This window comes from Strigops habroptila, chromosome 13, assembly GCF_004027225.2.
Source record: "Strigops habroptila isolate Jane chromosome 13, bStrHab1.2.pri, whole genome shotgun sequence".
Taxonomy (NCBI): Eukaryota; Metazoa; Chordata; class Aves; order Psittaciformes; family Psittacidae; genus Strigops; species Strigops habroptila.
Window position 1 is genome coordinate 4,360,684 of NC_044289.2, and position 15,385 is coordinate 4,376,068.

At 41.6% G+C, this 15,385-nt stretch overlaps 1 protein-coding gene across 3 annotated transcripts in view; it reads left to right on the forward strand.

Moving 5' to 3' along the window:
- MMP24 (matrix metallopeptidase 24) overlaps positions 1-15,385 on the forward strand; it is a 38,497-nt gene that overhangs the window by 5,213 nt on the left and 17,899 nt on the right. For all 3 annotated transcript variants that reach the window (XM_030502859.1, XM_030502861.1, XM_030502860.1), the window contains 2 exons: positions 2,841-2,957; positions 4,750-5,054. In XM_030502859.1, the coding sequence (XP_030358719.1) occupies positions 2,841-2,957; positions 4,750-5,054 (422 nt within the window). The remainder of the gene's footprint in view (positions 1-2,840; positions 2,958-4,749; positions 5,055-15,385) is intronic.

Here is a 15,385-nt window from a genome sequence, read left to right on the forward strand (position 1 = left end):
TATGTAGTTTTCTGTAAGGAGAGTGGGTGACAGTGTGTAAAATGACCTCCTCGTACCCTGCAACTGACGGTGCCTCAGCAAACTTTGTGTCTGCCTGCAGCTAGTGGGTTGTAAAAAGTCCTCAGCAGCTGGGCAGGAATATAGTCCTGGGAGCATGCTGGGAAAGAAGACTTGATGGCATCTAACAGAAGTGGTGACTGTTGTGTTTGTTGTAATCACTCTTATGGCCCTGGAGGGAATCAAGAAATTGTCTTGTGCTGGAAGTGTCTTGTGCTTTGTCTTGAGCCTATTGTGTGGGTCCCTCAACTCAGGATGCAGGACAGAGAGTAACCACAAGTTCAAGTCTGAATCCTGCTTCAAGTAATTGTCTTGTGTTGTTGTTTCTGATGTAATGTGTTTTGATAAACCCCTTGGAACACAGAAAGGGTTATCCAAACTGGTCAATAGAGAATGGCTCTCAAAAGGCTCAGCTAAAGGAGATCAATGGCAGCAAGCTACAGGTTTGTGATTATTTTGCCATAGATCTGCCCTGCTGAGAAAAGAAGAGATGGCTGCACTTGTACCCTGGCCCATGATTAGGCATGGGCCCATGAGTCTGGGAAGTAAGTTGAATCAGGGAACTGATCCAGAGAAACATTCTCAGCTTGACAGGGAATACCTGGGAGGATACAAGCTACAGTAAGCCTGACATCTCTCTAGCAAAGTGGTAGAAGCAGTGCAGAAGAACACAAATAAAGGACACTTGGAAAAACACAGTGTATTGAAGTTAAATTAATATGGCTTTTCTAAAAGCAAACCTTAGATGTACCACTTTTCTTTGAAGGTGGCAGCAGTTGTGTGGGCAAGACAGATCTGATTTCTGCAGGTTGCTTAGATTTCTGAAAGACATACTGTACTGATAAATGTAAGCTCCTGTAAGTGGGGAAGATCCCTGCCAGCTTCACATCCACAGCTTGGGCTCTTGTCAGGTACAGTATAAGATGTATAAGAGCTCTCATTTGCTCTGTTCTTGCTGGGGAGAAGATGACAGATGACTGCACTGAGATTTGTGAGCACGTGTAGTTTTTACATATAGGAAGTGGACTAAGGAAAGGTCAGCTGAACTGGGAGCAGGTACGTGTGCTGTGAAAGAATGGACAAGGCAAAGTGTCTCTGTTTTTTATTTAAAAGGTGTCCCAGAAAGATGTCTTGTAAAGCATCTACTGGTGAAAGGAAGACACCCCCTTCCTGGAGGCGTGAGGCTAATATTTTTGATAGAGATGTACATTGTTTAGGCTCAAACATGTGGGCACACATGGACTTACTTGCTGTTGGAGGGCTGCGGTTGATGGAGGAATGTCTGCATTTGGGGGCCAAAAGTTGTTCCCCAGGTGGTCAGGGATGTGAGGGAAGCCCTGCTGAGGAGAGGGGAGGGAATTTGGTGTCCTGTGTGAGATATCTGCCAGGATTGGCTATGATGCTCTTCTTGTGTGACCAGGCAGTGGCATGTTTCTGCGTCCCATGCCTGCAGTATGTTCTTAAGGTGTTGTGTCACAGTGGAGACTTGCCTTTGCCATCAGAGTAAGTGGATCAAATGCATAAAGTGCCTGAGGAATGGCAGTGGCAATGTCCTCAGCAGCAGCCATACAGGAGGCTGAGGGCAGTGCCAGAGGGCTGCAGTCAGAGACTGCTTGTGATATTCCTGGGCTCTGGCCTCCTGTCCGGGGCTGCATTGCAGAATCCTAAAGAATATGGCTGGCACAGAAGGTTGCTGTGCTGGAACCTTTGGAGACCTGTGGTTCCTCTGTTTCTGTCCCTGTCTCCTTTTTCCCCTGCTGCCACATGCAGTGATGGGCAGATTGGTTCCTCCATAAGCCGTTTCTGCCTTCTCTGGAGTGCGCCCACACCAGCAAGTGGGATAGTATTCTGGGGTACAGTCTGTTTCTCCTTGTCAGAAAACCATTGAAGTTGGAAGGGACCTCTTGAGACCATCTGCTCCAATCCCCTTCTCAAACAGGGACAGCTAGAGCAAGTTGCCCAGATGGGTTTGGAATACCTCCGAGGATGGAGGCTCTACCGATTTTCTGGACAACCTGCGCCAGTGTTTGACTCGCTCTAGCTGGTGCGAGAAAAAAGCAAAAGGTCTGTTAAGGCTGGAGGTAAAGGAGGTGGGGGGGAGACACGACATCTCTGATAATAGTGCATGGATCCCTGTGCAAGGGACAGCATTCTTTGCTCTTCCAGTCTACCTGGCCATAGAGGCAAGAGTTTCCTACATCATGAGTGACATCAAAAGAGTTAAGGATTATGTGGGAAGACCTAACAGAATTTGTGCTGTGATTGATGTGTTCTGGTTGTTACAGGTGAAAGACTTAATGTTATCTGGGAGGGTCGTGTTAGCACTTGTTCAGTCTTATCTAGTGAGTTATGAATTGGAGGGTTTCTTACTGGCACAGGAGCACTTTAACAAATAGTGGATAGGGGAGGTGATAGGTGAGTTTGATCCCAGTGCACACACACGTGTAGTTTTAATCTGGGTCTCTTTTGTGGCATTATTATCATTAAGCTCTTGTTAAGCATAAAGGCTGTGTGATCTCGTATCTCTGTTTCCAAAAGGAAAAATTAACTCCTTTTGGAACGCTGAGGTGTGTGGATTGCCAGCAGAGGTGGGGTGTACAGCTCTGCAGAAAGTTCTGCAGGGGTGTACCCTGCAGAAAGGGTAAACCTGAGAGAGGGAAGACTGAGCCCTTCTGGTGTCTGCATTGGCCATCCCTCAGAGGTCTTCCAGTCATCCCTGAATTTGAGTCTCCCTTCCAGACTCTTTGTTAGCTTGCTTTTTCTCTCCTTCTTTTCCCGTGCAGGTGGATGAAGAAGCCTCGATGTGGAGTTCCAGATCATCCCCACCTCCGCCGTAGCCGGAGGAAAAAGCGGTATGCACTAACTGGACAGAAGTGGAGGCAGAAGCATATAACCTACAGGTATAGCCCACTCCCTGCCCCTTTTTGTTTGGGGGAAAAAATGTTCTGTACTACTTTGCTGTGCAAATTTTGTAAGTACTTTTAAAACGTGGAGTTTCCCTGTAATACCTAGTTGAGGCTTTCATTCTGACAACATGGTGGAGGGGAACACTTTAACAGCACTGGAGTAACTGCAGAGTCTGTTCTCAATTAGAAAATAGCTGATCAGTAAAGATGCCTAAATTCCAGTCACCCACTGTGTAATTTTGGCAGGAAAATCCTAATTAAGCCCCATTCTGGTGCCTTAGAAATCAAAGGATCTAGCTCTTAGGTCATGTGTCTTCTTCAACTACCCATTAAAGCAGAAGGAACATCATTGTCTAAAGGTGTGATACTTTCTCCCTCTAATAATTTGCAACTTATTCCTGAATATTTATTTTTGCAGAGGTTTTATTCTTGCTTTTGTCCAGACTTAGGTCTGCTGAGGCAATTTGCTGAAGTGGGCTACAGGTATCAAGTGAGTGTTATGTAGTGAAGGTTGTTTCCCAGAGATGTGTTTTGTTTGTCATTTAGGCCTTTAGTGTTTGAAAGGCAATTGCTGAATGATACCAATGGAAGTTTCTGACAATAAGAATATCATAGAATCATAGAATAGTAAGGGTTGGAAAGGACCTTAAGTAAATAAAATTAACCACCCCCCCTGGTTGAAAGTGTAGCCTTTTATTTTGTTTTTCGAGGGGAGAAAGGAGTTTGCAGAAAAGTAAAAATGAGGAGTGTAGACATTAAGGAGAAAATATGGGTGAGCAAGGCTAAGACAGAAAGAAAGTCTGTGGTGAAGAGGGAGAAATATGAGTGACCAGCATGGGATAGGTGCCAGAATGTGTAGGAAGAGATATGATGGTGTGAAGGGAAAGAGAATCAGGGCCCAGGGCACTCTCTTACTTCTGCCAAGAGCTATGAGCAAGGTGGAGAATTCTTCAAGTAACAGTTGGAGACTGCAGAGACTGGGAGGAGGGACTTGTTCAAAGCTTCCTCCAATAATCATTCCCTTAACTCAAATTGTAAAGGTACTCCTTGTGTATGTGGAGATCTGAGAGTTAGATCCTGCTTCTAACCTATTCTGGGCCTTAGGAAAAACTGGTGTATAATCATATAAATAAAGCATATCTTCAGTGTACGCATTACCTCAGGAGGCAGGTTGGCAGATGGCTTCACTTCTGCCATTGTCAAACTGCTAGTTGTTTAACTTCCCACTCTCAGTATTTGTAGTGTGCCAGTCAAGTGATAGATGTTCTGTTTCACCACTGAATGTATTACACTGTCTTCATCTGTCAATCATTATATTAAGTTGAGACAGTTTCATTAAAGACATGGAAGTTGTTTCCATGGCAGATATTTCATATTCGTAGAATCACAGAATGGTTTGGGTTGGAAGGGACCTTAAAGCTCATTCATACACTGGGTTCCATTTTAGCATGATAATTTCAGACAAAATCTGAAGTAATTTACATTTTTAAACTAGGTTACTTAGCTGTCTGCACCAGGATTTGAAAGGTTGTCAGGTTTTTAGGAGGCAATGCAAGATCAACTCAAGTATTGGGAAGAGTCTTGTTAATAAATGTAGATTTCAGATCAGGACTGTTGTTTTGTTGGTAACAAAACTTATTTGTAACAGCAAAACTTTTTGTGCACAAAGTAGTGTCTGTAAAAATAAAGAACCTTTGGAAATTTGTAGGTGTGGCTGTGTATTGGAAGTATATTAAGTCTCTAATGTATTCTGCAAATTTAAACAGCCCTTCTTTCTCATTCACAGTGTACACAACTATACCCCCAAAGTTGGAGAGATTGATACAAGGAGAGCCATTCGTCAGGCATTTGATGTTTGGCAGAGAGTGACACCACTTACCTTTGAAGAGGTCCCTTACCATGAAATTAAAAATGACAGAAAGGAGGCAGATATTATGATATTTTTTGCTTCTGGTTTCCATGGAGACAGTTCTCCGTTTGATGGAGAAGGTGGATTCCTAGCTCATGCTTACTTTCCTGGACCGGGAATAGGAGGAGATACTCACTTCGATTCAGATGAGCCGTGGACCCTGGGGAATTCTAATCATGATGGTAAGAGCACAGGTCGTTTTTCAAAACAAGGATAAGTTGAATGTAGACACACTGACAGGCGTTCAACTGGAAAATACTTGTTTAGTGGAGCTTTCACCTCCCATACAATGGTTCAGATGTTTTCCAAAACACGTATTCTATCTTAAATGGGTCAAGAACTTTATTAGTAAGTTTGTGACTCTGCATGCCTCTCTGCACATGTGTGAATGTTGAGGAGTGAACAGGAGTGTGTCTCTGCTGGCTTTTTACATCTCTCAAGATTTGGACCATAGTTGCTACAGAAACCATGGCTCTGGGAGGCAAAAGGTAACAAGAGAGTGTCAACTCTGTAGCTCATGGAATAATTAATGAGCAATTAGAGTTGGTTGTAATGGTGAATAGAAAGTTAAGAGGGTGAAGACATTTGAATGTCAAGTCCTTTTGATCCATGTTTGTTTTCTCACATTCTGAGTAGGGTCATAGTTCCTCCACCAGAGGTTTGGGCTGGCTGATTTGTTAAGGAAGACTCTTCTTCCTTAAGGACAACTGTTCTTATCATATTAAGCAATGAAGAGTTTCTGCATCTTTCTAGCTTTATCTTTCTCTCTAATGGCAATGAGCACTTTCTAATCTCTTTTCCAACCTTTGGTTGAGGATAGTGATAACTTCTAAAGTTTAAGTTGGCAAACCAGGATTTTGTAGTGGCCTCATAAACTATCAATCCAATTTTCCAGTGATTTGGGAAGGATAATGTTGCTTTAAACCTTTAGGAATTCAAAATCAGAATTGGAAACATTTTATAAGGTTAGAAGTGCACTTGGAATGTAAATCTGCCTTGATTTTTAAACTGTATAAAAACATAGTAGCATTGTTGTGGCCAGGATGTCTAAGGACATATGTAGAGGTAATGTATTTGATTAGGCCAGTCGTGTAGTTTGAGGAGAAAAGCTTTCAGGCATGCAAGCCACCTTCAGGCCTGACCTAAAAGTGACAGCTTTCTTTCGGAATGGAATGCACATTGAGAAGATCCCTCAGTATCTATCAGAGCATCTTTGAAAGGAAATGGAACTGTCAAGTTCAATGTGGGAATGCTAATTTGTAGGAAAGCATAAATGTTATATTTGTCTTCTCAGGTTAAGAGAAGTAATGTTTCCTGGCATGTTTAAACATAGGCAAAGAAAGAGAGAGGTTACAGCCTATGGGATGTGGAGTGGGGATAGTGTGGAGAGTGTGGGAGGTTATGGTGTGGCAGAGAAGCAGTGTCTTGCTATCTTGAATGTTACTATTTTTTAGTCCTAGGTTTGTGGCTGGAGGGCACTTTGTGGGTTTCTCTTGAGGCTCAGGATTGGCAATCAGAGACCGAGTGATTACCTTGTGAGAGCTGCTTTTGCAGCAGTTGGGTGTGTTCGTGCTGTATCTGTGGTCTGTGGAGTTCACTCTGGTCTCAGTAGTTATTTGATCTCAACTATGGGGTGTGAAGGTGGCTTGTGTGCTAGATATGACTTCCCAAGTAAGCTCATGTATGAGACCTGGGAGTGCTGGTGTCTGGGATAGAAGCAAGGTCCTTAGAGGAAGGTTTTGACAAGTTGTACAAGTTTTTCTCTTTTTTTCCACACAAAAAGCTTCCTTCTGATGATTAGCAAGGTGGGGAGGCAGCTTAAAGAATGGCAGGGATGGCTCTGGGGAAAACTTTCTACTGGGTAGAATGTTCTAACATAGATTATTCTGCGATTCTATGATTATCACTTTTTTGAGTTATTTTTGATAGTTTTTAGGATGTTTGAGAGCAAATGAGTCTCTGTTTATAAGAGCTATTTCTTATGCAGTATCCATGGGACTCTTTCAAAAACATGATGTACTTCTCTGGGGTGCTGAGTGACTGTCATGAGTAGTGTCCTCAAAATGCATGTAATTGGTATTTGCGGGGTTGGTGGGCACTCTGAGTGTGAAAATTGATGGAAGAGTTGAAATTGCCATTTGGGAAGATAAATGTCATTTGTGTATTTTCGAATAACTGAGCTACATAGACTGGGCACCAGAGTTACTTGAAACCTCTTTTAAAAGTCACCAGTGAGGATGTTGAGAATGATGGGGTCATATTTGTCCCGTTCACCTGGGAGAATGCTGATGACAGAAAGGGAATGTCATGTGTTGAGAATGACAGGGATAAGCTTGTATTAGAGCATTATAGATGTGCATGTTAAATGCAAGGAGTTTGGTTTTGCCTGTGCTCTTAGCCTTGGTATGCAAATGTGAAAATGTCCTCTCTCCTCGCTGGATGATCCAGGCCCTTTTAGGAGGGTTTTTCCTTCTGTTTCACTATTCCTTGTCATTGGAGCTCCTACTAGCTCAAGGTTCTCACCTCTGATGTGTTTTACTTGAAATGCTGTTAGCAGGTCTTAAAGAGTTTCTTCTTGGTCAGAGGTTTCCTGCACTGTGATCTGTTCACTGCCTTTTTTTCACAGGCAATAAGGTATTAGTGAGGACAATGTTGTCTTTTTAACAGGAAGTATCTCTTCAAATCAAGGTTTTGCTTGTCCTTATGATAGATATTTTGGGGCTATGGGGATGTTCCGTCTGGAACTGAAGAAGTTGCTGAATGAAAGAATAAAAATACCCTGCCAGTAGATCAGTAGCAAAGCTCTTGTTTATTCATGTGCAGAAAAGGAACTGTTTTGGCCTTTCAGCATCCATTCAGTGATTATAGAAACCTTAAAATAGCCATGAAGTAACAATAGTATCTTTACATCAATCCATAAAATATAACCACGTGAAACGTTCCATTCCTGACGAGGATGTATATTAATTGAAGGGAAAATATGAACAATCTGCCTCAAAGCTCTCACCCTTGCAACAATTGTAAAGGTAAATCTCTGGTCAGCAGAGCAGGATGCTGAAACTGGCACCATAGGTTCTCAATATTTGGCTGATCTATTTAGTCCATACAGTTTCATTACAAACCAGTAAGATCTAAAGCTTTGCTTTTGTAGGTCTGCATTTGTCCTACTGTGTTACTGTAGAATTTCAGTAGGTCCATGTTTGGATGCAGCTGCCACCCCACAGAAGATGTGTTCTGGAGTCCACCAGCAGTGCAGTTTATTACATGGGTAAAAGTGAAACATATCACATGAAGCTTCCTCCTGTCAGAAAAAATGAAGAATGATTTGAACAGATCTTTCAATGAAAACTGATTTGTTCATGGAGAATGGGATATATCTTGTTGATGAAAGCTTCTACGTTGTAAAGATACCTTGTAGTAACCCACAAGGGTTCATTAGCAATTTTATCACACCAGCTACTGGATAGTTGGGATTTATATATTCATCGTTCTGCATGATCGTTATTATTACACTGATTTTGCCTCTTGTGGACGGCATGACCATTACCATGTCCTTTAGAATTATTAGTGTAATCATGATAGCTATGATTCTGTTGGTTGTCTCTCTGAGACCATAGTAGTAGGGTCACTTGCACCAACATTTGTTATCTTCTGCTGTGGAGAATGAGCCTGTGTAGGCTTTTAAAGTGAATGCAAAGTTTCCTTCCCCCTGGATATTAGTTATAGTTCTACTCAAGCATACAGATCCTTTAGCCAAGTAATGCTGTGCTTTCAATTCATAATTGTTGATTTATGATCTTAGTTGTACTGCCTTGTCTGACATTCCCATAAGCAAGCTGTGGAAGATTAATTTAGATAATATTATAATGAGGATGTGCAAAACCAGGTAGGAAGTTGAGCTCCTGGAGCAGTCCTTATTAACTGGGATCATGGGATACGAAATTCATTTGTAGAGTTTTCAAATGAGAATATCAATGGGAGCAGCTAGAAGCATGAAGCAGAATACTGGAATTTGGAAAGTGATACGGCAAACAGGATGCAACTGAAAAAGGAGCGTGGTTTTACAGTTAGAGATAAATCATCTACACAACTGCACACTAAGGAGCTACTGGCTTGGTCACAGTTGCAGGAACTTACCACAGGTTTGTCCTTGGAGGAGCTCCTCAGTAGAAATGAAAGCAGCTCTTGGCCTTTAGCTTATCCCAGACTTGTAGCTAGCAGCAGTGGCTCTGGCTTATTAGGCTTCAATGTATGGGCACTTGGAGACAATTGAAGCCATCTTTAGAGTCACTGTTTTTCAGTGGTATGTTGTGTGTAGCTGCTTGTGTGTAGCTGCTCGCAAGCCAAGTGGCCCAGTGTTTGGTCACAGAGTTACATGTCAATGCAGGCAGTCTCAGTATCCCAATTGCTTGTATTACCAAAAGGGACACCAGAGGTTTTTGCTCTACTTTCTCCAAGTCTTGGGCTTTTTTTACTGGAAATGTGCTGTAGAAACAGCCAAGCAAACTTTAAACTGCCCATCTCAAGACTTGCCGCTGCTGGTGGATGTTGCTCACCGTAGGCAGCAAAGCCTATGCCTGTGTGGTTGCAGTCGTGATGTTTTAGGTGGAGGGAGGGAACTAAGAGGAATGAAGAGTATCCAGTTGTTCCTTTTTTTCCTTTGAGATTTGCATTGGTATCCACTTTTCTAGGTTGACTCTCTTCTATCTGCATGCAACCCACTTACCTGATTTGTACAGGTACAGTGAATGCTTGCTGGAAAAGAAGGTACAGCTTCCCTCAACCCCTGTACCGTAGCATATTGCCAGAACTCGGTAGTCTTCTCTCTTGGATTAATTCCTATTTTCTCTGCATTTTGCCTGGCTTTCTGTCTCATTTCTTTCTTATTTTACCACTTTTTTTCATGTTCATTTTCTATGGAAATGCTGGGGGCAGCAGAGTCAATCTATAAAGTAACAATATAATGAGTAACTTGACAGAGAGTATGTGTACTCTCAATACAGTGCACATATAATCTTTGTGCTATTTGGCTGTTAAATACATTTTTAATTTTCTTTCTCTGATTTCTCAGGTACAGAACATCTCCACAGCTAAAGAGTTTTGTTCTAACAAATGGCATTTTGAATCCAACATTATTTTTCAGGCTTCTGACACTCTTGTTGAAAATGAGCATCAGTATTTTTCAGAGCAAAAATCAGAGCTGCTTTGAAGTTACTCACGTGTCCTTTAATGCAGAAGACCTGTTGTCTGAAAGACTTCTGTATAGATGTTGGAAGTCAAGTGGGGCATAAATTGTATTAAAATTTCAATTTATTTTATCTGGCCTTTTTATGATACTTCACCAAAACATGCTGTTGGTCATTACTTTTGTTCATTGAAGACCAGTTCAGTAGTCTCTAGAACATATCTACTTAACATTGTATGTTACAGGAATCATACATGAAACATTGGTTTCTTCCTGTAACTGCTTAGAGAGACTTATTCCCGTAAGCCAGAGTTCTCTAAACTCATATGCTAATGTTGAACCAAATTTGAGCAAGCAAACAGACACATGGTTTCAAGACCGTGTTTGGTTTCAGCCACCACCACATGGTTTCAACTACAGTAAAAAGAAATCAAATTAGGCGGCTTAAATCGGCAACACTTTGAGATTACATCCCTGCCATGTCAATCCCAACATAGAAGGCTGGAGAACTTGCAAATTAAAATTCTCTACAAAAGTACAGTGAAGAGAGAAGCCACCATCGTATGTGGAAGGCTCCTGGCTTCAAATTCGTACCTTTTACTACCGGACAGCATCTCTGTAAGTAGTGTTTTCTTTGTTGTATATGCTGTCATTGTACAAACCTAGAAGTGACATTACAGTAGGGCTGTGCTGGTGCAGTCTGGATTTTGACGTTTTGCAGGTTTGGCAGTGCTGCTTGTTGATTACAGCTGAAATTCATTAATAAGGATCACCTGTAAATTAGTTACAGTTCTACTCAAGCATACAGATCCTTTAGCCAAGTAATGCTGCTTGCAGCCCAGAAAGCCAACCGTATCTTGGGCTGCATCAAAAGAAGCGTGACCAGCAGGTCGAAGGAGATGATCCTGCCCCCTCTACTCTGCTCTTGTGAGACCTCACTTGGAGTACTGTGTACAGTTCTGGTGTCCTCAACATAAAAAGGACATGGAGCTGTTGGAGCGAGTCCAGAGGAGGGCCACGAGGATGATAAGGAGGCTGGAGCACCTCCCGTATGAAGACAGGCTGAGAGAGTTGGGGCTGTTCAGCCTGGAGAAGAGAAGCTGCGTGGAGACCTCAGAGCAGCCTTCCAGTATCTGAAGCGGGTCTACAAGGATGCTGGGGAGGGACTCTTCATTAGGGACTGTAGTGGTAGGACAAGGGGTAATGGCTTCAAACTTAAACAGGGGAAGTTTAGATTGGATATAAGGAAGAAGTTCTTTACAGTGAGGGTGGTGAAGCACTGGAATGGGTTGCCCAGGGAAGTTGTGAATGCTCCATCCCTGACAGTGTTCAAGGCCAGGTTGGACAGAGCCTTGGGCCACATGGTTTAGTGCGAGGTGTCCCTGCCCATGGCAGAGGGGTTGGAACTAGATGATCTTAAGGTCCTTTCCAACCCTATGATTCTATGAAATTCCACTTTCAAAGCAACATACTTGTAACTACACCTGATGTTCACAGTGTTCTATACAGAAAATTACTGCTTTTGTCAGTAATCACTTAATACACAGAGTATGAAGACAGTTCTGTAGGTACTTGGAATCCTGTTGATTTCTGTATAATCAAAGTAAAATATTTTACTTTTTTCCACAGGGAATGAGATACTCTGAGATTCATAGGGAGGAACCAGTAAGGATAAAAATTATGTGTCATTTCCTTAAAAAGAGAGGAAAAAAAGTGCAGGTCATGAGAATCAAGGTGAGCCTTTTTGTCTTCCTTTATAAAGCAGAAATAAAGGATGTGAAGCAGGCCAAAATGCAGCAAAGTAGCAAACTTGGGAGTTGTTTAAACTCCTTTTCTTCAGAAACAGGAGAGAAAAAAAAGCTCAAGATTTGCAGTTTAATTTGCCTTCTCTACCCAAATCCACCAAAGATACCACTTTGAGGGGGGGATGTCTCATCCATCCCAGTTCTCTTAGTTCTCAGTCCTATTCAGTCTTTACAACCCCATGAGGAACCTTCTCTGTCAGGGGAGAACAAAGACAGGAAGTCTCCTCTCCTAGATAGAAAACACCCTCTTTGTGGCAAAGGGCAACTCTCAGAGCTTCCAGAACAGCACTTTCTCTGTTGCCACTCCAGGAGTTAAATATAATTGCAGCTGGACTGGCAAAAAAGAATCCCAAGTCATGCAGAATGGTTTGTATCCACACTGCCAATGCCAGGACCTGTTTGGAACACACTGGGCCAGTCTTTGAACCGTTTCCAAACCTTTTTTGTGGTTGCCTTTGGGTTGTACCACATCTGGGTCAAGCATTAAATTCTGTCTGTAGACCCTGCTGTATTTAAATACTTTTAAATAAAGCCACCAGCATAGGTTCTTTTCAGGAGTGATGGAATGAAAGTCATATCTACATTTTCCATAGTTATATGAGAATTTTCTTGTCTTTACCATCTGTTCTACCAAATTAGGGAATGATATGCTAATACAGGCAAATACGAGTTTTCATTTTGGGATTGGAAATTCTTTGATATTGAATTGTTATTGAATTACAACCTACACTTGTGAAAGATAGGGGAACATTTTTCAACAGAACACTCTTACTCCATTGAATGTCAGGCTGCTGAGCCAGCTGAAGCAGTCACGACTTCCCCTCTCTCTGGCTGCCCACTTTTGCCTCCACATCACTCAGTCGGTTTTGGGCTCACCATTCCAAAAAAATACTTTATATTTTTCCTGTGAATTTCTACAGCAGATAGTCCTCATAGTCACAGCCATGGCAGATAAAGCACAGCTTGCAATGTGAATGAGGTCTGTAACACAGATAACAGGCCTAGTTTGCACACTGCCTTTTGCAGACAGTAAGGCAAACTACCCATCTTTGATGGTGATTGGTAATGTAATGGGGTTCTGGAGGTCTTTGTGCTTTTGTAATCACTTGATCTCATGGAGATCAGTTTGTTAATGTGGCTGTGGTCCAATTTCTGTTAAGAGTGCATGTCACTCATTCTTCTTTCTCCAGTGAAGCTTTTTAAAGCACTCTTAAGAGTTTTCATGAAGTCTGTAAGATGCATCATACCAATTACTACATTTATAACAATAACAGTTTATGAATAAAATGAAGCCTGTATTTCTTCTTAACATGTATTTTCTTCTTTTCTAGGTAGAAAAGCTGTTTTCCACATCTCATGAATGCGAACAAATGGAAGAGCACTATCACCACTTCTTCAGGGTCTTTAGAAGATTGAAAAGCTTTTCTTGAGCAGAGCGTGTTGTGGAGGTGAATGGAGGAGTACAGACAAATCAGATGTTCTTCTGTTTGATGATTCAGACCTACTAGGTCTGAAGATGCAAGAACCAAGGCATAGCTTAGAGTAGCCCTAAAGCTTCTTTAAGTTGTGCTTGGAAAACAATTGCCTCTACACAGCTGTTGGAGAGGAAGGAATTGTTTTAATATACTTAAAGCATGCTTAGTTCACACCATCTTTTCTGTAATTACCCTAGGCTTGCTATTGTCACAGACAATGATCTGACTTCTTCAGTATCATTCTTACTTTAATAAAATCTCAAAATTTAACCTTCATATGTCTTTTTAGTTATGTCTGAGTAAAGTGCAATATATAGATGTGTTAGCATGATGATACAGTTCATAAGGTATAGAACTAATAGAACAAAGATCAGAGATTCAGAGTTGCTTTTCTATTATTAATCAGATACACAATATTATGTGTTCTTCTGTGGTCTTAGAAGCTCTGTCCTGGATTTACAGTTCACTGTGCTAGGTGCTCTACAGAGTCTACCTACACTCATTGCAGCTATACAGGTGTCGTGCACAGGGATAAATACTGATAGTAATATTACAACATTGCCATAACAGTATCCCTGTGACCTATTACTGTAAATGATAGGTGTTGAAATGAGTTGAATGGCTGAGCTTCAGCAGTTGGGTATCCTGTTATGCAGTGACTTAGTCAAGTAAGGAAAAGGTTTTTATATGGATTTTCATAATTAAAACGAATGAAACTGAAACGAAGGCATGTGCTAGCAGTTTCACAAAGAAAACCTTTCTCAAGATGTCTGTTTCCTGATTTAACATCCATTTTTCCAGCTGAAGATGAAAATTGAAGAAGCGTGAGGGATGCAGTCAATGATATAAATATACATAAATCAGTTTATCTGTGACTACGGTGTTCTCTGTGTTGTTGCAATAAAACCAGGTGTTTCTTACCTCTGCGGGGAACTGACCCCTCAAGAGAAATAGGATGATAAATCTACAGCTGGGGTTTTGAGCAGTCTGTGCTTACAAAAGGGTTTTGGATTTTTTTCTCCCATCTCCTCTTCCCATGAAATGCATGCTGTCCACTTGCACCCTGAGAATGACTGAACTGCTTTCAGACTTGGAACCCTTTATATAGTAGGGTGGAGAAGTCAGATGTCATGGGCAAGCTGGAAGGAAGAGAACGATGGAGATGTCTGCGATAAGGCTAGAACGAAAAAAGGTGAGGGGCTGACACAGTGGTGAGACATTTTTGGCCTGGGCAGGGAGCAGAAGGAGAGGGAGCTGTGTCTGTGTCCTGTGTTCAGCTGTAGCAGTCATTAGTAGCTGGTGCAGTGCTGTGTTTTTGACTTTAGTCTGAGAACAACACTGATAACACCAATGTTTTTAGTTGTTGCTAAGTAATGTTTACTCCGATCAAGGACTTTCTCAGTCTTATTCTCTGCCAGGGTGGAGTGGAAGCTAGGAGGAAGCAGAGACAGGACACCTGATCCAAACTACCTAAAGGGGTATTCCATACCACAGCACATCATGCCCAGTATAAATATATATAAACTGGGGAGGAGTTACCCTAGTGCCTTCTACTGCCTTTCAGCAAGGGCTTGAAATGAGAAGCAACCATGGGTTTGAGAATCAGAGGAGCTTCATGCTTAATGCATTTTATACTATGCTGTTGGACATTTTATTTGCTTGATCAGCACCAGATGAGAAAAAATAAGGAAGTCCCCATTTGGATTTCCCAAATACCAAAATTCTGGAATTTTAATACATATATGGCTAAATTTTAGCCCAAGTATAGTTTGGGACATTTGTGTTTGAACATTTATTTGAAATGCATTTGTGTATTTTAACATATCTTGCATATGCAGGTATTCACACCCTTCAACTCAAATATTCAGACAATTTAATCATGTTGGTGTATACGACCAGTTGAGCACTGTTTGTTACTGACTTTAGGTATCTTAAGATGCTGGCAAAGCACCCTGCTGAGAAGACTTGCAGTCCCCTGAACCTATGTAGTCATGTTTTTGTGGGTAATAGTGAAAAAATAAGTATTTAAAAAATGGAGATAGTTCTAC